Source organism: Hippopotamus amphibius, chromosome 6 (assembly GCF_030028045.1).
Source record: "Hippopotamus amphibius kiboko isolate mHipAmp2 chromosome 6, mHipAmp2.hap2, whole genome shotgun sequence".
Taxonomy (NCBI): domain Eukaryota; kingdom Metazoa; phylum Chordata; class Mammalia; order Artiodactyla; family Hippopotamidae; genus Hippopotamus; species Hippopotamus amphibius.
In genome coordinates this window covers 61,953,585-61,980,863 of record NC_080191.1, presented here as the reverse complement: position 1 = coordinate 61,980,863, position 27,279 = coordinate 61,953,585, and the positions used below count along the sequence as shown (strand labels likewise).

The 27,279-nt window shown below is 42.2% G+C and overlaps 2 protein-coding genes and 2 non-coding genes across 6 annotated transcripts; 3 read left to right on the top strand and 1 right to left on the bottom strand.

Annotated features, from left to right (window-relative positions):
• The first annotated feature begins 184 nt into the window (after nucleotides 1-184).
• On the top strand, nucleotides 185-9,582 carry TCP1 (t-complex 1). 2 transcript variants are annotated; one of them, XM_057738757.1, is made up of 12 exons: nucleotides 185-437; nucleotides 1,613-1,698; nucleotides 1,908-2,036; nucleotides 3,300-3,397; nucleotides 3,782-3,892; nucleotides 4,200-4,381; nucleotides 4,752-4,878; nucleotides 7,319-7,494; nucleotides 7,871-7,994; nucleotides 8,299-8,491; nucleotides 8,632-8,795; nucleotides 9,287-9,582. In XM_057738757.1, exons 1-12 carry the CDS (start codon nucleotides 374-376, stop codon nucleotides 9,501-9,503), a joined length of 1,671 nt encoding a protein of 556 aa, XP_057594740.1. In that variant the 5' UTR covers nucleotides 185-373; the 3' UTR covers nucleotides 9,504-9,582. The 2 variants fall into 2 exon arrangements, with proteins under 2 accessions (XP_057594740.1, XP_057594741.1); XM_057738758.1 differs by lacking the exons at nucleotides 185-437; nucleotides 3,300-3,397.
• LOC130856225 (small nucleolar RNA SNORA29) lies at nucleotides 3,568-3,706 on the top strand. The gene has a single exon (XR_009054516.1). It is a non-coding gene; the product is annotated as a small nucleolar RNA SNORA29 (small nucleolar RNA).
• LOC130856221 (small nucleolar RNA SNORA20) lies at nucleotides 8,056-8,185 on the top strand. The gene has a single exon (XR_009054513.1). It is a non-coding gene; the product is annotated as a small nucleolar RNA SNORA20 (small nucleolar RNA).
• On the bottom strand, nucleotides 9,473-20,846 carry ACAT2 (acetyl-CoA acetyltransferase 2). Of its 2 annotated transcripts, none has more exons than XM_057738759.1 (9): nucleotides 20,699-20,846; nucleotides 19,128-19,262; nucleotides 15,737-15,918; nucleotides 14,200-14,317; nucleotides 12,626-12,769; nucleotides 11,687-11,809; nucleotides 10,990-11,144; nucleotides 10,302-10,412; nucleotides 9,473-9,891 (listed from the first exon to the last, which is right to left on the bottom strand). In XM_057738759.1, the coding sequence occupies exons 1-9, from the start codon at nucleotides 20,751-20,753 to the stop codon at nucleotides 9,721-9,723; spliced, it is 1,194 nt and encodes a 397-aa protein (XP_057594742.1). In that variant the 5' UTR covers nucleotides 20,754-20,846; the 3' UTR covers nucleotides 9,473-9,720. The 2 variants fall into 2 exon arrangements, with proteins under 2 accessions (XP_057594742.1, XP_057594743.1); XM_057738760.1 differs by lacking the exon at nucleotides 20,699-20,846 and adding an exon at nucleotides 20,346-20,460.
• Nucleotides 20,847-27,279: the final 6,433 nt, after the last annotated feature.

The following is a 27,279-nucleotide window of genomic DNA, read 5'->3' as shown; positions in this document are numbered from 1 at the left end:
GCGCAACCGGTTCCTAGTGGGGACAGCTTCGGCCCAGTACCTCCTTCTTCTAGTGGTCCGAGATACTGACTTCCGCTCTCCTACCTTCGCGCCCTTCTCATTCGCTCTCTAATTGGACGAAAGTGCTGGTCCCGCCCCTTTCCTGCTCCTCACTTCCTGTGCGCTCCCGATTCTCCACCCTCCTCTGGTCTTTCTTTCGCGCCCTGCCCTCCGCCCCGGCCAGGGAGGTAGAGTGGGGTTCCCAGCAGCCCCTGCGGCGTTGCTCGGGCCCGTTCCACGCCGTCGCCGCTGCTGTGGCCGCCGCCCGGCCCAAGGACTGAGACGCTGGTTGCCTGCGGTGTGAGTGAAACTCGACGTGTGCCCAGCCGCGAGGATGGAGGGGCCTTTGTCCGTGTTCGGGGACCGCAGCACTGGGGAGGCGATCCGCTCCCAGAACGGTAGGGGCGGGCAAGGCCCGCGGCGGTGCGCCACCCTCCACCACCCTAGCTGAGGCCGTGGCCGCCGTCCCACGCCTTCCCTTCTCTTCCCAAAAAGGGGCCCCGCGGGGTGCAGGGGGCGTCTCCACCCGCGGCGGGTCTCGGAGCTTTGGGGCGGCAGCGCTCTCTCCCCGGAGGGCGGGATTCACGAGGGCGCAGGCACGGTGTTAACGGGAACTGCCCGGACGCCACGGTTACGGGCTGAGGAAGCCCCGGCCCTGGGGCTGGACGGGCGCTCCGCGCACCGACACGTGCCGCCGCACCTCGAGTCCCAGCGGGCCGGGTGCCCTGCGCCCTTTTGTTTCGATTTTGATCAGGAGAGACGTCCATCTCAATCTCTGGGCCATTGTCTAGAAAAAAATAGCTTTAATTGCTCGTTTTACTGATGAGCGAATGCCTATCGGCCACTATGCAGATGGCTTGCCCACCGCCCCCCGCCGGTTATCATCTGTAGTAGATGCTGGGACCCCACAGTCCAGGTTCAGTTCTTACCCCACCTGTCACTGACCACTTACTGTAGTAAAGTTAGTTGGTGAGATTTCTGTTGAATATTAAACGATTAACTCATTTTATCTAGTAAGTTTTAACCAGTTAAAGCATTGCTGTTGAGCCTCTTTGGATATCGTTTACACTTTTGAAATCATGGATGCCAGTCATTTTTACTGTATTTGATAGATTCCTGATTTTTGTCATGGACCAATTTGAAGTATAGTCAGAACCTTTGGATTACCGGTTTTTTGTTTTTGTTTTTGATTCACAGATAAAGGCTTATTAATTTCAATAGAATTTTTTTTAAACTGCCAGAATCTGAAGGAAAAGGCTGATACGTATCTTTTTCTATTCTATATGGAGTGGCAGAATCTGAAAAGATGACTGGCAAAATTTTTTTTTATGCTATGCAGCAATGAATTGGATGCTTTTTACAACACTTGGCATCCCCCTTTGAGCTGAATTCAAACTGTATTTTACTAGTCACCCCTTCCCCCATATTCGACTTTAAATAGCTGGTTTTCAAATTAGGGGGGATTCCTGGATTTGAAAAATTTAGAGGTTGTTGGGTGTCATTTGCTTTTTTAGGCTGAAATGATTCTGTCTTGGAATCAAGGATTTTTCTTTTTCTTTTTTCCTCTACATAGTCATGGCTGCAGCTTCGATTGCCAATATTGTGAAAAGTTCTCTTGGTCCAGTTGGCTTGGATAAAATGTTAGTGGATGATATTGGTGTAAGTATATCTAAATATTGTTAGTCACTTTAAAGAAAAAAATGGTTCATAAACATCTCTCTTTGTAAATTCTTTGTTTTTATCAGAATGCTGGTATTGGAAGTATACTGAAGGTGGATGTATCATAATGGGGTTGTGCTAATTTAGCGGATGTTCTCTTTTCTGTATGTGTTTGTGTCATTTTTTTTTCTCCTCTGGAAATTTCTTAGGATGTAACCATTACTAATGATGGTGCAACCATCCTGAAGTTACTGGAGGTAGAACATCCTGCAGCCAGAGTTCTTTGTGAGCTAGCTGATCTGCAAGACAAAGAAGTGGGAGATGGAACTACCTCCGTGGTACGTAAAGAGTAGTGGCTAAATACTAGTATTTTCCCTAAAATCAGACTTTCAGAAACTGAAACCATAATCATAAGTAAGTCATTTTGGGGGGCGGGGGGGGGGGCAGTGATTCAGAAACAAAATATGAAGACTTGTGGTTATAGCTAGTTTGTACAATTGAAGTAGAAAAGAAATTTAAGAGATAATTTAATATAGTCCTCACTTTAAATTTTAGTTTTCACAAGTTTTGCAGGGTTTTTTTCCTCAGCTGTGATAGTATTCATGCATCACACAATTTTTTTTAATGGTTTCTTTTTAAAGGAAAAAGAGTATTTTCCTCTATTCTCACAACCTGAGGCTCAAGAATTTCTAAAACCTTACCAGTTTTTTTAAAACAAGATGTTTTTATATTTTAAATGCCGACAAGTGATTTCATAAGTTCAAATGGGAGTTTGAGAAAGTTACATTATTGATCACATTTGTAAACTCTCACGTTTACAGACATAAACTTCCAGCACACTGACGTAGTAGAAACAGTATTGTTTGGTCAGGAGCAAATAGTAATTTGCTCTAAAGAAACAAGCAGTGGTTTGTGGGGGAAATTTTTCTAGATTGAACTTTAAGCCAGGGAATAATGGAATCAACCTACCTCTTCTAAAATGATAACGGTCTTTGCTAAATAACTTGTGTGTAATACCATAGTTTTTTTAATATGACTATAATTTCCCCCAAAAGATGCACATAAGAATTTTTTTTTAAGTCTTTTTGGTTAAAAAAATAATTTTGGGTGTCCTTAGAAGGATGATTTTTTGAATAATAACCTAAAATAATATAGATCGATAACTCTGTGACAGTTCAGTGGTTAGGACTCCAGGCTTTCATTGCCAAGGGTCTGGGTTCAGTCCCTGGTTGGGGAACTGAGATCCTGCAAGCCGTGCACGGATGGATGGACGGACGGACGGACGGATGGATAAATAATAAATGAGCTTATCTGAGTAGTCAGGCTCTTCATTTAGCTTACGTTGAGCGCTTCATCTTGAAAAGTAGTGGATGTGTCTCCTCTGCTGTTGTGCTGTAGAACTAATTTACTAGCCAGAGTATCTTTCTGACTCTTACCTGGTTTTACCCATTTGCATATAAATTATTATGTAGGGTTATCTTTTTTCTGGTTTCTAATAAGCAGTTATTCATTTCACCACCATTACCATTCTGGTTGTTAGTAATCTGATGCGTGTTGGTGTTATTTTTACATGTGTGTTGCACATAATGTTTTCTCTGCAGGTTATTATTGCAGCAGAACTTCTAAAAAATGCAGATGAACTAGTCAAACAGAAAATTCATCCCACATCAGTTATTAGTGGCTATCGACTTGCTTGCAAGTAAGATTGTTTACATTCAGAGAAAATATTTTATACCATTTCATGGGATAGTTGCAAATAGTCTGTTCTTTAAATGTTTCAGTTAATGATTAAATTTTACTTTGAAAAAGTTGTATTTCAGCATTTAAGTAGTTACATTTGAAGTAAGAAGTAGGGCGAGTATCCTTTTTTATCCCATTTGACTACCACATTATCTCCTAATAATAGATTTTAGTGGCTATGCTTATGGGATAGATTAAACTTGCCATGATCTGAAGAGGGAGGATTTATTTGTGTCCTCCTTTAAATGAAATGGCTGAACAGAAAATTGATGCTTCTGACATTTTGACACAATGATAAAATTTGAGTAAGTGAATTTATGTTTTCTCCCCACACTTCAAACAGGGAAGCAGTGCGTTATATCAGTGAAAATCTAATTATTAACACAGATGAACTTGGAAGGGATTGTCTGATTAATGCTGCTAAGACGTCGATGTCTTCCAAAATCATTGGAATGTATCCTTGTGATGGTCCGGTGAAGTTTAGGCTTTTTTGAAAGTAAGACCTTGTGTTAGTTTTTGTGTCAGATGATGGTGTATTGAAATTGCCGGTTTTCTTTCTTTCTAGGGGGAAAGATAATATAAAGTATGTGTAAAAGTAGTATGCAGATAGTGATAAATAGCACTCTGATGTTTTGGTGGCATTTATAATGCTTACTTCTCTCATGAGATTGCTAAAAGAAAGTACCTTTGAATTACCCTTGATTTTTACAAGCACCTACTGTCTATCCCAAGTCTCTTGTTCTCCTTAACTGTTGGCTTAGAAATGGTGATTTCTTCGCTAATATGGTGGTAGATGCTGTACTTGCTATTAAGTACACGGATGTCAGAGGCCAGCCTCGCTATCCAGTCAATTCCATTAATGTTCTGAAAGCCCATGGGAGAAGTCAGATGGAGAGTATGCTCATCAATGGCTATGCACTCAACTGTGTGGTGGGATCCCAGGGTAAGGCTTTTGGTTTGATTTGGTCATATAACAAGAGTATTAAAGGATAAGGTTAGGTATTTGTGGAGTATATAACTGCATCTTCAGATGAACTATCCAAGATGCTCACTTACTGTTCTTTAGTGAAGTCCAGAGAAAAAGCAAATGTTACCAGTTTTCTCTTTTGTAACTTTATTACATATAACTTAAAAATGCAAATTAAAAGAAAGCTCTATGTTTAATGCTGTAAGTATTTGTTTCTAAGGTTAAAAGTAATAAAATTTAAATTTGTGTGTTTACATCTCTGTGCAGGTGTCTCTAAGGATAGGTGTGTTTTATAAAATGTAGCATTGTTATAGTTACTGTAAAGGTACTTTATGTTCAATTTTAGGCATGCCCAAGAGAATAGTTAATGCAAAAATTGCTTGCCTTGACTTCAGCCTGCAAAAAACAAAAATGAAGCTTGGTGTACAAGTGGTTATTACAGACCCTGAAAAACTGGACCAGATTAGACAGAGGTATGTTGAGAGATTTTTGACCTTGGAAAAGGGGTGTTTGTAAAGTACCCTTTTTTAGAGCAGGTGACAGTAAACTAAAAAGAATGAGTGGTATGTCTAGTAGGTAGCAGGCTATGGTGATTATGCAACTGGATTTGTGTGTGTGTGTGTCTTGGAGGACTTTAAAAATTAAGATTTTAAATCAAAGTCAAGTGATATTTTACCTAAACTGCTGGGAAAATTAGAAAATTTGGTGAGGTTTTAAGAGAGATTTGGGTGATAATGTGCAAATTGACATTTTATGGAGTTTTGGTTTCATGAGTATATCGACATTAAGGTTTCAAGATATATCCAGGAATATATTTCCTCCAACAGTGAAAGAACAAAGCAGCAGTATAGTGTTAATTCTGTCAGCTACTAGTTAGTGCATACGGCCTTGTCTATCGATTAACATGCTATGGGAGCTGGTGCTTCCATGTGGCATGTGGGATCCTAGTTCCCTAACCAGGGATCCCACCCCCTGCAGTGGAAGCTCAAAGTCTTAACCACTGGACTGCCAGGGAAGTCCCAAGATGTACTCTGAAATGTATCTGCATGTGTGCCCTTCCTGTCAAAGGCCAACACTTATGCCTCTGGAGTAAGTGTTCCAGATCTGTTGCCTTCTGCTTTTAGAGTCTTGCTTCATTGATTATTCTTTCTCAACTGCATCTTCAGCTACTAATTCCACGCTTCATTTCTTTCTAGGTTAAATAAAAGCCTCTTGTGCACACATCCCATTCCAGTTACTCTCTATACTTCCTCACTTCTTTATAGCCAGATGTCACGAGTGATTTACACAAAAACCTTCCTGGCGTTTTATTTCTCATACGCTTTTCAGCTCGTGTTTTCCACTGGAGGATGGCTTGCTAAGGTCACTAGTGACCACTACTCTGAAATTCATTACATGTTCGGTTTTCACTTGACCTTTATCAAGCCTTTGACTGCTTCTCGAATGACTGCTGGAGGAGAGCTTTGTGATCTACCTCGTCCGTATTCTTTTTCCTGGGTGGCCGACCTCTATTTTAGAGACTCCCCAAGCTATTTTTCTGGGTTCTAATTGATTGAATGCTTCTTAAGCATCTCAAAGTTGTCATGTCTAAAACTAAACTTGTGATGATACCCCCAGATTTGCTCTTTGCCATTTTAGTTAGGGACCCCTCTACTCAGGCAGAAAGACTAGGAAATGTCCTTAACTCCTTTTTACTTAACTCTTTTTCCCTTCTGATCTATCACCAAGACCACTTGATTTCTAGCTATAAAGTAAATCTCAAACTCACCTACTTTCCATTTCTGTTCTCTTGCCCAAACTATTGCACAGGCATCCAGGCTGGTCACCTTGATTTCAGTCTTGTCCACTCCCAGGCTGTTTTCCACACAGCAGCCAAGTGGATCTTACCACTTCCAAGGGCAGAACCTTTTGGAGGCTTATTTCTGTGTCTTAAATTGTAAAGCTAGAGGCTGAATGATTTCCTTGGTTCTGTAGCCCCCATCCTTAGTATCCTGTTTGTGTAGAGTATTTGTTTAATATGTACAGAGTTTTATTTTGAGGTTCATCTTTAAGTCATTTCACTTTACAGATTTTTTGATCTCATCTGCTATTTGAATAAGTAAAATGGCTTCAGCTATCTACATATTGATTTATTTTTCACATATGTCTCTTTCCCATAACTTGCTTGTGATTTCCATTTTCTTCTGGCAGTTTCACCTTAGGATCACAGGGGCTTCAAAATTCATCTTGTTGAAAAATGAACTCTTTTCTCATCTTGCCCCTCAACCTGTTAGTATTTATTTCACTACAGGAATCAGTGGCTGAACCTCCCAGTTTGACTTCTCTGTTCAGGCCGTCTGTTCTCATCAGGTAGACTCATCTCCAGTTTTTGCCTCGTCTTCATTCCTTCACCTTTTGAAAACACAGATTGATAATATTACTCTCACTTAAAAAATATTAACCTCTCAAGTCAGACTCTAACATCCCTACAAGGTTATTCATTTTCTGATCCTACCTGCAGTTTCAACTCTGGACTGCTCTGTTAACTCCAGACCTTCAAGCTTTCCTTATCCCCCCTGCCAGGCTGGACACATGCCTCTCATGTGCTTGTAATCTCTGCATTGCTCTGTGGTAACACTTGCCCTGGAGTTTGGTTGACAGTCTCTCTCCCTACCACGTTCCTTGAAGGCAGGGACACTGCTTCCTTTCTAACCACATTTCTTGGTTAGGAACTCACATTGGGGTAGAAGAGAGCTAACTGGTAGTTTTTGGTTCTTTTTCTGTAAATTGGACTGATTTAAATTCTGGTCATAGAAGGGAGAGAATGGTATAATCTGCAGTTATTTTGTGAAAAACACTTAATGGAAGTTAGAGCCGTGTTTAACATAAAAACAGAAAACTTTGGGTTACTGCTTAAATACTTCACCTTTGTAGAGAATCAGATATCACCAAGGAGCGAATCCAGAAGATCCTGGCAACTGGTGCCAATGTTATTCTAACCACTGGGGGGATTGACGACATGTGTCTCAAGTATTTTGTGGAGACTGGTGCTATGGCAGTTCGAAGAGTTTTAAAAAGGGACCTTAAACGCATCGCTAAAGCTTCCGGAGGTATGTCTCCTGCCAGCTCTCAGATACTGTTACTGCACGTGACCCTGTCCCTTTACATTGGATGTTAACGATTAGCAGCTCTAGAAACATCAGTTTTTACTTTTTAACTCCCTTAAATGCTTTGTGCTACAGGTATATGTATAGAGTCATGTTTTTATGTAAGTGGGCAAGTTCTTTAACTTTCTTCACTTCAAAGTGACATAGTTCCATCTTAGTATAGGACAGTTGCTTGCCTGTTGCCTAACTGTAAACCTGAACCTTAATCTTGCCTTTATATGTCACTTCTGTGTCATAAATACGTGTTTCTGAATCTAAGGCAGGATTTGAAAATATTCATCAGAGAACAGTGTTTACAGATCTCTGATTACTTTAATAGCAACTATTCTGTCGACCCTGGCCAATTTGGAAGGTGAAGAGACTTTTGAAGCTTCAATGTTGGGACAAGCAGAAGAGGTGGTACAGGAGAGAATCTGTGATGATGAACTGATCTTGATTAAAAAGTAAGAGCTACTTTCTAAATTATAAGCTATACAGATTTTATTATTGAGTAAAATAGATCAACTTCCCATTTATTTGCTGCTATAGTCTTTCAATGATATAAGCAGTTATACGCATGGGATAAAATAACGTTGGGCCATTGTAAATTGAGGTGAAGTAACCATTTCATCTCTTCTCCATGGTCTGGACATTGGTTCCAGGGTGAAATTTTATATGTAGGCAGAATTTAATCAAGGCACTTAAGAGTGAATTTCTACGTGAACTTATTAAAGTATTGATTTAAGAATTTCACTATTTTTTAAATAGCACTAAGGCTCGTACCTCTGCGTCAGTCATCTTACGTGGGGCAAATGATTTCATGTGTGATGAGATGGAGCGCTCTTTACATGATGCTCTTTGTGTGGTGAAGAGAGTTTTGGAGTCAAAATCTGTGGTTCCAGGAGGCGGTGCTGTAGAAGCAGCCCTTTCCATATACCTCGAAAACTACGCAACCAGCATGGTAAGAACATCTAGAAGCCTGTTTTCTTTTCAAGGAGGGCATGGCATTTTGTTAATATGAATACACCTCTTTTGTGACCTTTGCTGCTGTGGGTTATAATTTTCTTCCTTTTGTGACGACACCTCATTGTCTCTTCTTAGGGCTCCCGGGAACAGCTTGCCATTGCCGAGTTTGCAAGATCTCTTCTTGTTATTCCTAATACTCTGGCAGTTAATGCTGCCCAAGACTCCACAGATCTGGTTGCAAAATTAAGAGCTTTTCATAATGAGGCTCAAGTTAACCCAGAACGCAAAAATCTAAAATGGTGAGTGTACTTTACCTTTTTCACTGCCATCTGTGTATCATATATGGTAGTTTGGTTTTTGTTTTAAACTCATGAAGGGTGATGACTAGTGATTATTAGCATTGGTGTGTCTTAGTTATCAAATCTGATTCCTCTCTTCTCCCTGCTTCTCTGGATAGTCATTTATCTACAGTAGGAAGGTCCCACAGAGGTAGAGAGGAAATTTTTTGGGGGTGATCTATACCTGTTTTTAAGCAACCTCCTTTTGAGATATTTAGAAACAGTTTCTTTACTACCATATGGGCTTTCTGCATCTCTTTCAGTACTGAATTTGTTTATCCGTAATCAGTTACTTTAGATTTAAAGGGATCTACCATAAGGTCCCAGCATTTCCCAAGGTTAACATTTGAATGGAATAGCTGGCATAAATGAGCCCTCTAGTCTACTTTTAAAGGTTGGGATGGGTGTGAATTACAAAAGAGGCCATTTAATAGTTTTTTTCTAAATTACAGGATTGGTCTTGACTTGGTCAATGGCAAACCCCGAGACAACAAGCAAGCAGGGGTGTTTGAACCAACCATAGTTAAAGTTAAGAGTTTGAAATTTGCAACTGAAGCTGCAATTACCATTCTTCGAATTGATGATCTTATTAAATTACACCCAGAAAGCAAAGATGATAAGCATGGAGGTTATGAAGATGCTGTTCACTCTGGAGCCCTTGATGACTGATCCAATCTTTTATTTATAACATTAGATGCAATTTTCTTGTACCTTGAGTATTACACATTAAAATGCAACAAGCTGTCAAGTCTCGCGTTTCTTGTGAAGTGGGAGACAGTTTCCATCCTCACTTTGGTCCTCTGATTTCCCATAACTTAGTATTTTATTAGTTCAAAAAGAAATGAGGTTCAAGTTTAGTTTAAGCCTCATTAATTGTTAAGCAATTTCATCCTCTCTGAACACACATTGCTATTCCCATCCCACCCCCAATGCACAGGGCAGCAACACCACGACGTCCACCCTTGCGCTCCATTGTGTGTAACAGGGTAACAAGAATCCGACAGCCAGACGCTCCCAGGGGGTGGCCCAGGGCTATAGCTCCTCCTTCAGTGTTGACCTGGGGAGTAAAAAGATTTATATCATATTTTTCTCTGGACACAGGGTTGAAATCCTAAACTGGCACTTTTCCTCTTAATGTCACACCAGGAAACTGCCCTTTCAAATTCAGTTTTTATTTCAGTTGCTTAGGAAGTGATTTGTATCCTTGTGACATCCATTCTGACTACACCTTAGTTTAAAAGATTTAAAATACCCTCTTCCTGTGGGAAGTGAACTAATGCAGACAGACTTTTTCACCTTAGAAAGCAATAAAGTGAACTCCCAAGTCCCAAAAGGAACCTACCTAGTATTCACCCATTACTGTACTGCCAATACCTGGGACATATCCCATGTTTTGCTGTCTACCATCTTAAAATTGCATTGTGAATGTTCATTTGCAAGTTCTCAGGACTACTTGCTCATGTTTACCTTCTCTGGGTTTAATCCAAGTTCTTTAGCTATAGCAACAGAGAGGGCTGCAAAGGCTTCATTGATTTCAAATACATCGACATCCTCCAGTGACCAACCTGCTTTTGCAACCTAAAAGGAAAGGTTAATGGAACAGAGGTCTAAAAACTCAGGTGGAACCATTCTTCACTGTAGATACAAAGGCAGAGTATACTGTATGTTGATATTGAAGGATCTCTTAAAAACTGCCGCTTTGGGTTGTTGCTAGTGGTAACACGTTTTGCCTTCGTGACACTAATTCTAAAAGGTTTAAGGATAAAACATCCCTTGGAAATTCTAAACTATCTTAACATTTGAACCAGGTACACCTGTTACATGTACATGAGGCTATAGAGCAGACCTCGTTCCCCTAAAAAGTGTATGATCCAAATGTTGGCTGCTCTTTATGGAAGGGAAAGGAGACTACACATACAATTGAACGAATACGCTCATCTGAGAAGGCTTAAAGGGAGACAAGACAAACGAAACCTGACAGAATAAATATGAAAACAAAGTCAGGCTCACTCTCGGCACTTTGGGGTGGGAAGGATCTGAGCAAAGGTTTGAAGAAGGCAGAAGTTAGTAAGCCTTTACAGATTTTTGATCTGGTCCCAAAGAGGTTTTAGCAACAAAGCGAAGGACAGGTGCTAACATTCAAAATTAAACTCACAGCTTGCTTTATTGCTGGAATTGGTCCTATTCCCATAATGGAAGGGTCCACACCTGCCTGTGACCAGGAAACAATCTGTGCTAGGGGTGTAAGTCCACGATTATCAGCTTCTGACTTCTTCATAACAACCACAGCTGCAGCACCATCATTTATTCCTGTAAAATATGAATGTCTTGATTTCCAGAACAGTGCTGGTTAAGTTATACACCTGTATCTACTTTCTCCAACACCTGAAGACAAGAGTTAATCTTAAGACATCTTGGCAAAATGATAAAACACCACAGAACATTCCAATGGGATAAAGAGGAAACATTAAAGCAGTGGGGGAGGGGAGGTTAATGAAGAGAAATGGGAGAAGCAGCCCACACCTCACAGGAGGTAATGGGAGTTTCTGGTTTTGGAAAAGTACACAGGTGGTAGATAAAATCTGGAGTTCCCCAATTTGCTTTTTCACTTGCATGTCTCGTTAGGATTCTGCAGGGAAACCAAATCCACTTTTCAGTATATTGTACAGGTTAAGCTATAAATCTAAATATGAAGAAACAAATGATTAAAACTACATTTTTTCCTAAAGCAACTGAACCAAGGTTTTAGAATAATTTGTGTATAAATAATTGATGAAATTTTAAAAAAGCTATTAACTTGGTAGACCTAGCAGAAGATGATATTCCCACAAATGCCCTTCAGAAAATCGAACCTGAAGCATTAGCTGGGGTGACTGTTCCTGTTCCATCTGTAAGGAAGCAAGGCTGTAGTTTAGACACGGCTTCTATGTTGCTCCCATGGCGAGGAAACTCATCTGTTTTAACTTCAGTAAGACCTGAAAAAAAAGAAAATAATTACCCAAGATTAGTACAGATATGGCAGTCAGTGTACTAGGAATGGTGGATTCCTCTGTCATGATATAGAAGGATTCACGTTTGGAAGAAAGGTTTATTATAAAAAACTTTCATTCCAATAGGAGGAAAGTACACACTAATACAAATTACTCTATGTTTAGACATTTTATTAGCACTGTCTTCATGAGTGTTTTCCATACCCATGCAGCCCTTTCTGAGGTAGGCAGTTACAGGGAGTTCTTTGTGTAAAAGGTTGCTAAGGTTTGGGGTATAGGTCTTGGCTGGTTACAACTGACTGGATCAAGGGTGTCAAAGCCCATCTCCTCAAGGCCTGGCATAATCAATGTTATCAGTAACAGAACTTGACTGGAGCATTCCATGTTAGAGAATAGCTAAATAACCCCAAAAGATCCACCCTCAAACACGAAAGGCACACAAAAGCAATAGGAAGTAATGGACATTTGCTTCTGGGGAGACTGAGCCTGTACAGGTAGAAAGGTCAGCAGCTGCCCCCCCACAGCCACAAGCCAGTGTGCCAGTATCTCCTGAAATGCTGTATCTACACAGCCGTGTGTGTGGAGACACTGGACCAAAAGCGTCTGGAAGCTGACACAGCCTCCCACGTCTTCTCCCCGCCTCACATTCAGATCTACCCTGAATACATCTTTTCTTTGCAACCTGGAAGACACAACTGAGACATGATATATAAATACTCCTATATGTTTTTCTTTTGAATATCAATAATTTCTTATAAATAGACCCACTGATGTTTAAACCATTACGACTTATATACCCACCTTTTTTAGAAGACACAAAAACTGATACAATCTCTTTGTCAAAATGACCGGCTCTCTGTGCACTCTCTGTCCTGTTCTGGGACAGAACTGCAACCTTGTCCTGATCTTCTCTGCTCACTTGCCATTTTTTGGCTACATTTTCAGCTGTGAGGGAAAAAAAGAAAAAGCAAAAACCAAACATTTTCAGAAACTGGCTTTTGGTAACTCAAGATTTTCACATTTAAACAAGCATGGATGCCCAACACTGCCAGGCCTGCTGGTGGATTGAGATAGTGCTCTGTGGCCATCTTGCCTCCCACTCAATGTGGAAAGGGTTTAGGGATTCTTAAGAAGCCATTTTCTTCCTTTGCTTCCTTCCTTTTCTTTTCCTTTCTATAAAATAACTTTCAGAAATTTCCTTTATACAGCTTCACCAATTATTCATATTTTTTGCACAATTTGCTTTTATCATTCTTTTCCTAAACCATTTGATGGAAAGTTGTAGATATTGAGCCCCTTTATCTCTAAATAGAGAATTAATTTAAGTGTATATTTTCCCCCAAAAAAGGCCATTTTCTTACATAACCACAGCTACCAACATCAGGAAAAAAATTTTTTAAACTACAGCATACTTTTAAAAAAGTATGTATTTTTTATTTATTGGCTGCATTGGGTCTTTTTTTTTTTAATAAATTTATTTATTTATTTATTTTATTGGCTGTGTTGGGTCTTTGTTGCTGCACACAGGCTTTCTCTAGTTGCGGTGAGCGGGGGTTACTCTTCATTGTGGTGCACAGGCTTCTCATTATGGTGGCTTCTCTTGTGGAGCACAGGCTCTAGGCATGCGGGCTTCAGTAGCTGTGGCACGTGGGCTCAACAGTTGTGGCTCACAGGCTCTAGAGCACAGGCTCAATAGTTGTGGCACATGGGCTTAGCAGCTCCATGGCATGTGGGACCTTTCCGGACCTGGGCTCGAACCCATGTCCCCTGCATTGGCAGGTGGATTCTTAACCACTGTGCCACTAGGGAGGCCCCCTTCCTGACCTTTTTGACGTGAATACTTCTCATAGAACCTGAGCCACTGCCACACACTTAAGCATTTAACCTCTCAGGGTTTGTTTCTTTAACTCTAAAATTAAAATGTTAAGTTTTACATTTATAGGCAGTAAAGACAGGAGTTCTTTTGATCTTCCAGTTGCTTTGCCAGTAAACCTAGACCACAGGAGCCTTCTAGATTTGTTTCGTAAGTGCAACGAAGACAGAGTTAGGTACCAGAAGTATTAGTTTATCTCTGATATTGCCTTTGCCACAAAGCCACTATTCATGAGCCCTGTTTCTTCATATGGTTAAGTGAGAGACTGATCCAGAAGAACTCTGAGGTACCTCCCACCACTAACATTCCCTAACAATTGAGTCATGAAGGAGAGAGGGACTATTTCCCCACTTCGGTTCATCACATGGGAACTATCCCTGTTATCAGGGATACAACATGATTAGGACACAGTCCCTGCCCTTAAATAGGAAAGCACCTTCCAAGATATTATATGATCTTTTTTAACCTTTTTACAGTATGTTTTCAGCCATGTCTGCCTTACCTGTAATGCCCATATGATAGTTGTGAAATGCATCTGTAAGCCCATCACAGAGTATACTGTCAGTTAGTGGTTTTTCCCCCATCCTGACTCCTGTCCTCAAGTGAACCAAATGAGGAGCCTGGAAACAAGAAATACAAATGGATTAGGCTTGGTTGTAATTAGTCCTTTCCTTAGAATCCCACTCAGAACTATCTGGTGGTTCCTCAGTCTTCACCTAGTCCCTGTTATGACCCTTCTCCCAGGTTCCAGCCCATCTTCCTCCTCATCCAGGGCCCAGGGCCTGAAGACCTCTGTGCCAATTTGAGTAATGGAACTTCGTGAAATCAATCCCACCTGGAATCAACAGGCTACTCCACCCCACCTACTCTTGGAAACCCATTACTCTCCTTCCTACACATTTCCAGTTTTCCAACAAACAAACCTATGCATTCTGTGTCTTATTTCCTTGAAAAGCTCATTTATTCTTTCCAAAGAAGCAACTGGTTATCTGTTAAATGAAGAGCTCATTGAAGGGCTTAAGTGATGCTAACGTGTTACTCATTTTGACAGGACACATAATGCCTAGAGTGAGAATAATCAGGTTGCCTAATGAACTGATGGGGAGAGATTTCTCAGTAGGGGAGCCTCCTAACTCCTAGCAACTCCATAGCAGCTATCACAGAATGGAAAGACTTAAGAGTCAGAAGACCTGAATTGGAGTCCAGGCTCTCAGCCTCAGTTTCCTTACCTGTAAATTGGGAATAATACCAATACTAACAGCTGTTATGACGGCATGTTTCAAAGCACCCCTTAAAATACAATGCAGATATTAGTATGGTCCCATCAGAATTACTCTGATTGTGTTTGCTACTTTCACCCTGCCTCCTCCTGAACCTCAGCAAAGGCGGGGCTGAATCAAATTCTGCCTAAGGGATCCCCAGGTGAGACCCTGAAGTGCTGCAGGAAGCAGGGGATATATTTCTTCCTTTTCACCACTGTGCCAATTTGAGGGATGGAACTTGGTGAAACCAACCCCACCTGGCAAGCCTTCTGGAGTAGGGCACCACTCGATGGTCCTCTTTTCCACATTCTATACCTACAAAAAAGGTCAACAAAATGTGGTCCCTGGAATACTCCTTGCCCTGTGCAGGAAGGTAAGTAGCAACATCTGTTTTTGACTTTTCCTCACAATGAGAAAGAAATTTAAAGTCAAGCATATTGTTGGTTTTAAATTTTGGGGTGTAATTCAGAATTAATGTTATAGGTTCAATTCAGAAAATATTTTATGCTTCAGTAACATTTTAGAAAAAATATATTCTGTTCCAGTCACACTGGTTGACAGGCTTTTTCTTCAATTTGGGTTTCCCATACAATCTGAAAAACAATTAATATTCAGGCAGGGATCAATCAAGGTTGAATCAACTGAATCAAGGTTCAATTTGTTTTACTTGTTCCCTGTTTGGTTCTGGCTCTGATACAATCAGTTTACTCTTCTGTGGCAATGGACTTGAGTTTATCAGTGAAAGGTCAGTGAGGGCCATCTCTTCACAGGCCTTACCTTGCTCATATTTTCCATGCCTCCTGCGACCACAATGCTGGAGTCTCCCACCCTTATGGCCTGGGCTGCGAGGCATACGGCTTTTAGGCCTGACCCACAGATCATCTGGCAGCTCCACGCCGGAACAGAGTAGGGGATCCCTGCGCCCACACTGGCTTGTCGAACAGGATTCTGCCCGCAGCCTGGAAGAACGAACACAGAGGCCTTTCGGCAATCAAAGAGAAAGATAAAAGGTTGGGATGAAGGTGAGTGCAAAATCAGGAGAGTGCCAACTGGGACTCCTGCCACTTCCAAGCCAAGCCAAGTCAAGTTCCTGGCAGAGTCAAAGACCTGTGTAGACCTTACAGCTGTCCCAAGTCTGACCCTTGAATACGTATTATTATCTTGTGCTGTTTGTTCTATAGATATTTTTTGAATACAAGCTTTCGGGACTTCCCTGGTGGTCCAGTGGTTAAGACTCCTAGCTTCCAATTTTTAATGCAGGGGGCGTGAGTTCAATTCCTGGTCGGGGAACTAAGGTGCCACGTGACGAATGCCAAATAAAAGAAAAAAAAAATTGTAATTTATGAATGTAAGTTTTCTTTTCCACAAAGAAGTTACTATACCGTAAGAAGGAACTGTCTTCTTGATCTTTCTCTAGGGCTTGGATAAGCACACACTCCCTTATAAACAGAGGGCAGAAAGTGGGCATTATTCATGTTTCTAACTAGGGCTATTTGCTTCCTTGATCATGGCTTAAGACACATGGGAGGATAAGAGGGCCACTTAAAAGAGGTAACCTCTGCTAAGAAGCACTTCTTTCCTTGCTTAATATTTATCACACTATGATTAACTGGTTACATGACAAGATGTATACAAAATCAGAACTGACAAATACATTTTTTTTTTGCATACTTTTTTTTTTTGTAGTGATCCTCAGCTATGAGACCTTGCTTTTTATTTTTAATTTATTTTTTGGCTGCTTTGGGCCTTCGTTGCTGCATGTGGGCTTTCTCTAGCTGTGGTGAGCAGGGGCTACTGTTCGTTGTGGTGCGCGGGCTTCTCGTTGCAGTGCCTTCTCTTGTGGAGCATGGGCTCTAGGTGCGTGGGCTTCAGCAGTTGTGGCACACGGGCTTAGTTGCTCTGAGGCATGAGGGGATCTGCCCAGACCAGGGCCCAAACCCTTGTCCCCTGCATTGGCAGGAGGATGCTTAACCACTGCACCACAAGGGAAGTCTGACAAATACCTTTCTATAATTCAACCGTGGGCACTTCCTTCAGGGAATGGGAAGAAATACATCACACACTTAAGTTAATCAAAGAAGCTGAGAAAGGGATGGAATGGAAAGTTTCAAATATCTTCAGTTGCCATTATCTGTTATCAACAGGTCAAATATAGTGGTCACTCTATTGCAAGTTTCAGATAGACCCACACCTAACACCTCTCCTTGGTGCATTTGTTGGAAAAAAACTAGCAAATGGGTCACTGAGAAAAATTTAGAGATAATATTCACCACAGTTTTATTAATCTGGGATTAGGCTGGAAGCCTAAAATTTGAAACTGGAAATAGATGCAGGAAAAATTATTAAAAATACAGTAGCAAAATATTTTCTGAATTATATTCATAGAACACTAGTTAATAAAGAAGATATTAATAGGTGGTTGGGGTGGGATGAATTGGGAGATTGGGATTGCCATATATACATTACTAATAAGAAAAATATCAAATTGTACACTTTAAACATATGCAGTTTATTGTATGTCAATTATATCTCAATAAAAGTTCTTAAAAAAAGAGAAGACGACATTAATATTATTTAAGCCTCCTGCTTTTTAAGCTACTATGAATTACATATGTATTTAAGTAAACTCCTTTATAGAAATCATATGTATGTATTCATAATCCCCATCCTCAGGTACTTAAGAGTTAAGAATGAGTGCTGAACATAATCAGTCAATGGTCTAGCATTTAGCACAAAGTGAGCTCCATGAGAACTGAGGATTTCTATCTGATATGAACACTTTATCCCCTGTTGACAGAACAGTGCCTGGAGCACAGTAGGTGCTAAATAAACATGATCATGGAGTATACCTGGGCTTAAGAGTAGGACAGATGTGGGTTCAAGGCTGTGATCCTGGATAAGTTACTCAACCTCAAACTTTCACTTACTAATTTATAAAATGGAGAAAATATGATCCAATAGACTTCCTGAAAGGATTAAATGAGGTAATGAAAGCACTAAACACAGTGCTTTAAAGGTCCAGCACTTAGGAGGCCCTCAACAAACACAGCTATTTTTTTTTCTTTCCCATAGCTATTATTTCTATTATAATTGTGTGGAGATACCACAGAGGAGAGATGTGGAAAAGCTAACAGAGATAACAGGAGTGAAGGACCCCATGGCAGTGGAGGAAGTCTGAGCCATGGGTCCGGAAAGAAGAAAGGAGGGAGTGTGGCAGCCACCTGATGGTGTTACTCATACACTTTAAAGCGTTGGATGGGACTTGCCTGACAGTCCAGTGGTTAAGACTCTGTGCTCCTAATGCAGGGGGCGTGGGTTTGATCCCTGGTCGGAGAACTAAGATCCCACATGCCACAGGGCACAGCCCCCACCAAAAAAGGCCTGGGAGAGTCAGGAGAAAGTGGTGTGCTTCAACTTCAACTTTAAGGCCCACAAGGACAAGGTGAGAAAGGAGAATTAGGAAGAGAAACTACAAAACTACAAAGTAACTGCACAAAAAACTGGCCAGGTCCCCCATTGAGGTAAGGACAAAAGCTGGCTATAAGTGAGCATGACCAATTATCTCAAGGAATAATTAGAATTTATGCTACTGAGTGAGCGTGGGACTAGTTATGAATAACTAATTAGGAACTGTCAGTGGTCGTGGGTCTGTAAACCTAGTGGGAATCAGAAGTGAGCTGGAACACTCCCGTGACTCCCCTCTCTGGGAGCAACCCACCATGCTAGCTCAGAAGTGAGCACTATGCAGGCAAGGACTGACCCGTGCTGGTGGAGCCCTAACCTCAACACCTAGCACAGTGCAGGGCAGAGAGGAACTCAATATATTTTTAATGAGTGTGTGACACTTTAGGGAAATATGGAAGGCCCTGCATACTCTCCCAAGTGTCAGGCTGACCCTGCTTCTGAAGAATGAAAAGGCAGTGGAAGACGGTGATCTAGAATCATCAGGAAAAGTATATTAAAGACGCTTAGTGTTCAGCCGGAGAGAAGCTACAGATGTGGCTTGGCAGAGGGATGACAGGAGGTAGTCTAACAGAGGGAACTCCCTAAGCAAATGTAGGGAGGCAAGAACACAAGTTCCTGTGTGTGCGATGGGGGGCGGGGGGAGGGGAGGGTTAATGGGCTGCTTCCAATAACCTGACCTCTGATGGGGCCGCTGTGGAGTTACCTGCTGCCAAAACGTGTCCAAATATGACCTCTGATACCTCTTCAGGAGCCAGAGCAGCCCTTTTCAGGACCTCTCTGATGACAGTTGAGCCCAGGTCACAGACAGGAACGGTGGATAAGGCACCATTGAAGGAACCTAGAACAGAAGGGAAGGCGAAGGCGATGGTGAGGGCGCCCAGAGCTGCGGGGGGCCGGCAGATCGGCGCTTTCGGCCTGCACAGGCACCCACCGCATCTCGTCTGGGCACAGAGAGGAACGTGGGTGACTCGCAGCAGCCGAACCCCGGCACGCAGCCCCCAGGGTGTGAGGGGAAGCCGCGGACCCGCGGGAAACCTATCCATCCACTCCCCAAATCCAAGCCGAAGGGCACGGCCCACGCTTCCCTAACCAAAGGGGTCCTCACTCCCGCGCGTCCAGGGCCTGTGAAATCTATACACCACCGCTGCAATGTAAATAGAAGTGATTTTTCTTTTTTCTCGAGAGCAGGGAAAACAAAGAGAATGTCAAACAGGCTAGAGGAGAAAAATAACCTGGCCTGAAAGAGTTAATCATTCCTTGTTTTACATGAGCTGCCACTAATCTGTAGTTACTAGATTTTTACTTCACAAAGCTAACTCTAACTCCCTGATACTTAACTCAGTGTGAGTTACATCCTGCCTCTCACTTGCTAACCTTATTTACAACCTGGAAGCTGCATTCCATACGACCATTGTAACAAAATCATTCCTATAGTTGATTCTGCATTTCAGAAAGGAGGTCCCCAGCAGACAAACCATAGACAAACAGACAATCAAAAAACTGCAGGCAAAGGGACAATCAACAAACTGCCAGACCCCAGTCACCGCATGGCCTGACGCCAGCTAGGACTGTTTCAAAATACTGCAAAGGAAAAGAGAATAATGGAAAAGGAAAAAGAATGCAAGACCTCCACCAACTTGACCCTTACCACATACCGCAGACTGCAAGCCCCCACGTATAAAATCTTCCCCGACTCTCAAGGAGGGGGGGGCGGGGGGGGGGGAGGGGCACAGTTCTTGAGGCGCTAGCCTGCTGTGTCTTCCCTTTGCCTGGCAAAGAATAAGGCCATCTCTCTCTTCCTCCAAAATCTCTGTCTCTGCATTTCTATTAGGTCTCGGTGCACACAGTAGCTGTTACTACGGCAACACCACTAAGGACATTTGGTCAATTTTATCTAATCCCCCTTTAACCAACGCCACACCTGCCCAGGGCCCCAGCTCAGGCCACCCAGCGGCCCCGCCCATGCGGCCACAAGGGCTGAGGTGGCCCCTTCTGCGGCTGGCCAATCAGGGGCCTCGCGAGAGAGCGCCTCTCCCCGTCAGCCAATGGGAGAGTCGGGAGTGGTGGTGGTCCTACCCAAGAAGCCAATCAGAACACTCGGAGAGGCGGGGCCCTGGCGAGGAAGGGGCGGGGAAGGCAGGCGGGCCAACCAAGGCGCGAGGCGCCGGGTTCCGAAGGTCCCGGAGCTCCGGGGTGGGGGATGGGGAGGAACTCGCGACCAAGCCTGGCTGAGCTCACGGCTCAAAACCCGCGCCGGGTCCGCCGACCACTCACCTATGACGGTCCGCGCCGCCGAGACGATGACCACGGGATCCGCGTCTGCACTCATCCCGCTGCACTACTGCCTCGCGAGCTACTGTTGGCCCAGCACAGCAAGCTAGTGAGCAAGAGCCAGCCCCGCCGCTGATTAACCGCGCGGGGGGCGGGGCCTCAGGCCGCCACGCCCACCGCCTCCACGGGCGCAGGCGCGAGGGCGGAGCCGGGCTGGGCTGGGGGCTTCTGGGCTGCGGGGGCGGGCAGAGGGCGAGACTGCGGACTCACTTGAGATGGGCACGCAGCCCACCACCGCTTCCGACCTTTGTCTGCACACCCCAGTGTTGTCGTTTCTGTCTTGACGTTTTTGTTTTGGGGGGACGAGATTGTCTTTTTTGAATTTAATGTTTTTGGAGTCAGTGGAAAGTGGAATGGCAAGAGTATCCCGCGTGTAGCCTGGGCTCTAGATCTCGGCAGCGAGAATTTGGTGCGAATCCTACCAACAGCAGGCCTGCGGGCCTTTCTGATACGTGGTTTTGCTCTTGTGGCGCCTGAAGTTCCTCTTTGTTTTGCCTGGGCGCCAGTAATCAATCATTCCATTCCTTAAGGGTTAACTTGGTTCTCTGTGCAAACTGTGGGAGGACTCCCTGCCCTTCTGTGGGGTTGGCCGCCTCCTTACCTTTCTTATCCTGGGAGATCAGCTGTAGCGGTGAGTGTGTGAGGAAGCCGGAGTGTCTGTGTCCCAGCGATCAAAAGGATTTCCTCTGGTTGACTGTGGACAATCTGGAAGGCGAGGGGTATGTAATAACAGGTTGGATCACTCTTCTGTTTAAAACTTTTTCCAACTTCCTGTGCCCTATTGGGTAAAGTTCAAAATCTTTCAGAGTTCTCTATAGGAACCTCAATACCTGGCCCCACTTTCCAGTCTCAGCTCTGGCTGTTCCCCCCTGGACACACCCAACAATCTAGTCTAGTCTCCCAGAGAGCAGTCTTGTTTTGTCTTATTCTCTCTAGCACCTAGGACAGTGTTGGACTCACAGTAGGGACTTAATGCTTATCAAATAGATGTTAATGTATTTTCATGATATTATCCAAGAGCTTTAACCATCCCCAAGGGCTGCATATAGAGAGGATAGAGTTTGCCATAGATATGGCGTTTTAAAGTATTTGAGCAATAGGTAACAGTTAACAATCGTCAATTGTCAGTATTGACAAGGTGTGAATAAAGGGTAAGTACTTGGGTGGGGAAATCAGTAATGGCTGGCATTTCAAAGCTGAATAGACTTATCCTGTTTAAACCATTAAAAAAAATAGACTTGGGGCTTCCTTGGTGGCGCAGTGGTTAAGAATCTGCCTGCCAATGCAGGGGACATGGGTTTGATCCCTGGTCCAGGAAGATCCCACATGCCGAGGAGCAACTAAGCCCATGTGCCACATCTACTGAAGCCAGAGCACCTACAGCCTGTGCTGTGCAACAAGAGAAGCCACTGCAATGAGAAGTCCGTGCACCACAAGAGTAGCCCCGCTGACCACAACCAGAGAAAGCCCACAGACAGCAACAAAGACCCAATGTAGCCAAAAAAAAAAAAAAAAATTTTACTATTCTTTAAAAAAAAAAAAGACTTGAAAATTTTCACCTCTTTTCATGAACCCAGTTATACTGATTGATTCCTAACATTTATTTTACTCCAAATAATTAGTCTTAGCCCCAGCCATTGGTTTCAGAATGTACACGTGACCTAATCTTGGCCACAAAAATGTGAAGGGAAACTTGCTGGGTGGCTCTAAGAAAGGTATTCTCACTTCTAAGAGATACAAGAATAGATCCTTTTTCCCTCTGAACATTGTGGTGTCTGGGTGTGATGCCTGGAACTGCTGCATCCACCTTTTGAGCATGAGGGGAGCCAGCATGATTGCAAGGCTAACATAGAACAGAACAGAGATAGAAAGAACTATGGCCTTTTGAGGACACCTTTGAGACCAATCTAGAATCCACTCAACTTCTGATCTTTCAACTATATGAGACAAGTTTTCCTTATTGCTTAAGCCAGCCTGAGTTAGGTAAGCTGTTGTGTTAAATGTAACTGAAAGCATCCTGATTCATCCAGGCTGACTTCCTAGCAGACAGTTAAGACTTTCAGAGGGTCAGTGAATCAAAGAGAAATAGCCTAATATGCTAGGAAGGAAAGAGTTTCTAGGCAAGCAGTGAAGCTTGTTGAGAACACTGGAGCAAGAGAACTTAGTTACAGGGTTGTGGAGGGAACACTGTTGACAGGACTGGGGAATCCTCCTGAAGAGCTTTCAAGTAGATTGAAAATTCATTAGGGCCAGGGAACCCACATTAAGACTTCGCAGAGATATGTGGATGAACCAGATAAACCAGAGAAGATAACAAAAGCATAGGCCCCATGGGGATGGAAATGCTTGGATAAAGGTAGTCAGGAGAAACCCCTAGGGTCTGGAGTAGTGATGGAATCAGCAGTCTTCTATCTGGAATGTGTTCCCTGTCCTGAAACATGAATCTCCAAGGAATTTAAGGAACTTGTCCCTCGATTTCATGCTCTATTCTATCCAAGTGACCCCTTACATCTCTGGCCACTCTTCAGTCTCTTTGTGGGTTTACTTTGCTCCTTAACATATTCCCCGTGGTTCTTACTCTGCATGGGCATCCTGGGTAACACCAGTCTCTCTCGTGGCTTCAGTAATCACCTCTATGCTGACAGCTCAGAAGTCTCTCTCTAACCTAATTGTCTCCTGAGCAAATAGACCCTATTAAAATTTTCCATAAGCACATCAAATTTAACACATCTAAACCAAACCCAGTATATCCACCTATTCCAGCCTTGTTTTTTTCTCTATTCAAATCTCAGTGAGGGGTACTTCCCTGGTGGTGCAGTGGTTAAGAATCCACCTGCCAATGCAAGGGACATGGATTTGATCCCTCGTCCAGGAAGATCCCATATGCCTCGGAGCAACTAAGCCCATGTGCTGCAGCTACTAAAGCCCATGTGCCTAGAGCCCATGCCCCGCAACAAGAGAAGCCACTGCGATGAGAAGCCCCAGTATCACAACGAAGAGTGACCTACCCCCCCACCCCCACTCACAACTAGAGAAAGCCCGTGTGCAGCATTGAAGACCCAATGCAGCCAAAAATAAATATTAAAAAAAAAAAATCTCAGTGAGTTTCTTCTGTTAACCAGGCTACCATGTTGCTCTCCACTTAGACATCTCTTCCTCCAGGTTGGCTTATCATCTCCTGCATTTGGTGCCTCTTAGCATGTTCTACCTAACTTTACCTTTCTACTTAGCATGTTAAAATTCCTAGTTTCATCTGTCTCCTCTACTAGACTCTGTAAGCTTTTGCAAGATGATCTTGTTCTACTGCCTTATGCACAGCTCCTAGCACATTATAAATATGAACATTAATATATTCTTTATGCCCAGTGCCTTACACATCTGAACGACTATGAATATATTAAGAATGCAAGGAATGTATTCACTTGTTTCCTACCCGGAGGCTCTATTCAGAACCAACCTAAGAGCAAAAACTGAGAAGACAATCGCTTGCTTTCGTTGAGTGGCCACTCAGCACTGTCCTCAAGGGAGTCTTATAGTTGTATCTACTCCAATCTATAGTTGTATATATGGGCCAGATAGGGACTAAGAATAATGAATACGTGAAAGAGGGAGAGAATCACTTTAAAAATTACATCTCCGTCATGACGATCCCGCTTCAAAGGCAATGAAATGACATTACCCAGGGTTGTATGGAGTGTTCACTGTAATCATGCAATAAATCAACTCCCAAGAAAGTGTCATTGGAGAAGAGCAATAGGCAATGATTGGGTACAGGGGACAAACCACTGTTATTGAGAAATAAGGAACATTTGAGAGAAAAATAGAAAGAATGGCTTTGCATTGTTTGAAAGTGTCGCAGAAACTGGAGTGTTCAGTTGCATCAAATACAGCTGCGAGGACAAGAGAACTAAAGTCGAGTGAGCCCTATGTAACAAGCACTTGTACATTTTTTTTCTCATTAAAAATCGTCGCAGGAGTATCCACTAAATCTTATGTGGAGAGATACCAACTGGTACCTCCTCCAGTAATGCCAGACATTGTGAAATAGTCTCACTCCTTTTGTCCACAAACTGGCAATCATTTCCTTCAAGGGCTAAATTAACCAATTCTGAGAGATCATTCTTAACTAAATCCTCTTACCTTTGCTAGCATCTTGAACTATATACTTAGAATCTTTGTAATTTGCATTTTTTATGTCAGTGTTGCTGTTTCATGTGATTAGCACAGCACCTATCCAGACGGCTTGTGAAATGTCATCCTTGAAAGCTCACGTACATTCTTTCCCTCCTACTCAAGAGGATGAAGGGAGGCAGAATGGCAGTGTCCAGAGTCAGCTCTTGGCATCAGAGCTGGTTTGGCCACCAGCTCTGATGTCAGTATTGTCCAAGGGCTTTAATGATAGCACCCTGGAGAGCAGCTCCAACATTTACCAACCTTTTCCTTTTTTTTTTTTTTTTGGCACACGGGCTTAGTTGCTCTGTGGCATGTGAGATCTTCCTGGAGCAGGGATCGAACCCATGTCGTCTGCATTGGCAAGCAGATTCTTAACCACTGCACCACCTAGGAAGCCCAACCTTTTCCTTTTTATGTAACCCTTTTAAGCGCATTTCCTTTTCTGTATGTGGGGATAACAAGTGACTGTCTTATGGGGTGATGATAACGCAGATAAAATACTTGTCAGTTTCCTGCATGTAAGTACTCCATAGACGTCAAAAAATGTTGACATGTTTTTGCTACCTTCATAGTAAACTCTGAAATAATGCTCAAGTAGAGACACTGAAACTTTCTTATAATCTTGGGCTTTATTAGAGTTGACTGCCCATAAAATTACCTTTCTTTGGCAGTACTTGGCAAGCTTTTTGCCAAAAGCTGGGTTTCTCCATTTCCAGGATTCATTGAAAGAATGCCTTAGGCACTTTTACTTGTCCAGCGTTAAGTAACACACTGATAACTCAGGAATGAAGTAAACACAGGCAGCTTTTCACTTTTCAAAGATATCACAACCCATTCGATTAAAGCTACTGTCTTTTTTCCTTTGGTAGAAATTACCCTAACAATAAAAGTTTATATTTGGAGCAGTGTGACCAAGGGAGATGGTCTATTATCAGGACTGGAACTCCACTTCAAGATAATAGTAATGGTGAACATTCACTGAGCAGTAACTACATGCTTGGCACTGTTGTCAGCACTTCACATGTATTAACTCATTTATTGCTCCTTACAAGGAAAAAAATTGAGCCACAGAGAGATAAAAGTAGTTTGCCCAAGCCATGAAGTAGATAAATGGTAAAGCAAGGATTCAAACCCATTCAAATCTAGGTCACTCTCTCACCTAGATTATGATTTACCACCTCTTTTATCAGTCATACCAGCGAGTAAGGCATCTAATTCCAGAAATGAAGAATACTGACTCTGTACAATCTTAAGTTCTCTCTGCCCAAGTCATTCACCCATTAATGCAGATTCACCAGAAATCTGAAAATTGGTAATGACACAATAGGCCTATTAAATTTAGTCATAAAATTTTACCACCAGTTGAAAAATTTCTTCTTGCACACACCAGTGATTACATAACACCAGAAGGAAGGGAAATTCCATTTTGTTTAAATTGAGGAAGTTAAGAGGATATACATAACAAAAATTAAAGCCGAAGAAGCCCACAGTACTTAATAAACCAAGGGAATATTTAGTATTTTAGTACACACCAAAATGTTTATAAGCGAAACTTATTTACAGTTGTGTAGGATCTTTCTGTTTACTTGAAGACTGCACAAAAAGTTAGCAAAAGACAAAAAGTGCAGTACTTTACATATACCACAAAGGCCAGATATACCTGTATGCCAGTTAAACAAGCAAAAACATCGGAGTTATTTTCAAGTAAGTTGTACCTCAGTTTCAAATGTCATTAACTCTACTTTTGAGGTTCCCTGATTATATTACAAGTAATATCTAAAACAAAATATTCTGCTTTCAGCAAAAATCATATTTCATCTCAACCGCATATGTGAAAAGCCATCCAATTCCACAGACCTCGATACTTAATGTTTAAAATATGATAGGAAACAAAGCATACTTTATCTTACCTCTTTAAAATATTTCACCTTCACGTTAACACCCCACACCCTTACTATGTAATATTATCAGATGTTATTGGTACAAATCAGTAGAAGTGGCCAATATTTTAAAACAAACATCATGGACTACAAAGATACCTAATTACCTGAAATTATTTCACAAAAACAAAGTCTACTTTTTCAACTAAAACCTAACGGATACTTAGGTGACTATTTTCTTCTTTATACTTTTCTTGTATTTTCAAATATTTTAACAATTATCTTTACAAGTCAGGAAAAAAACATTAAAGTGTAATCCTAAACTCCCAGTTCATTTTCCAAAACAAAGGATAAATTTAAAAAAAAATTAAGTTCACAATTAAATTTATGCATGGACCGAAGTTTCGCTTTTGTGGTATGTTGAAAAATGAGTAGACATTCAGCAATTTAATGAAATGACAAATGCTAAAC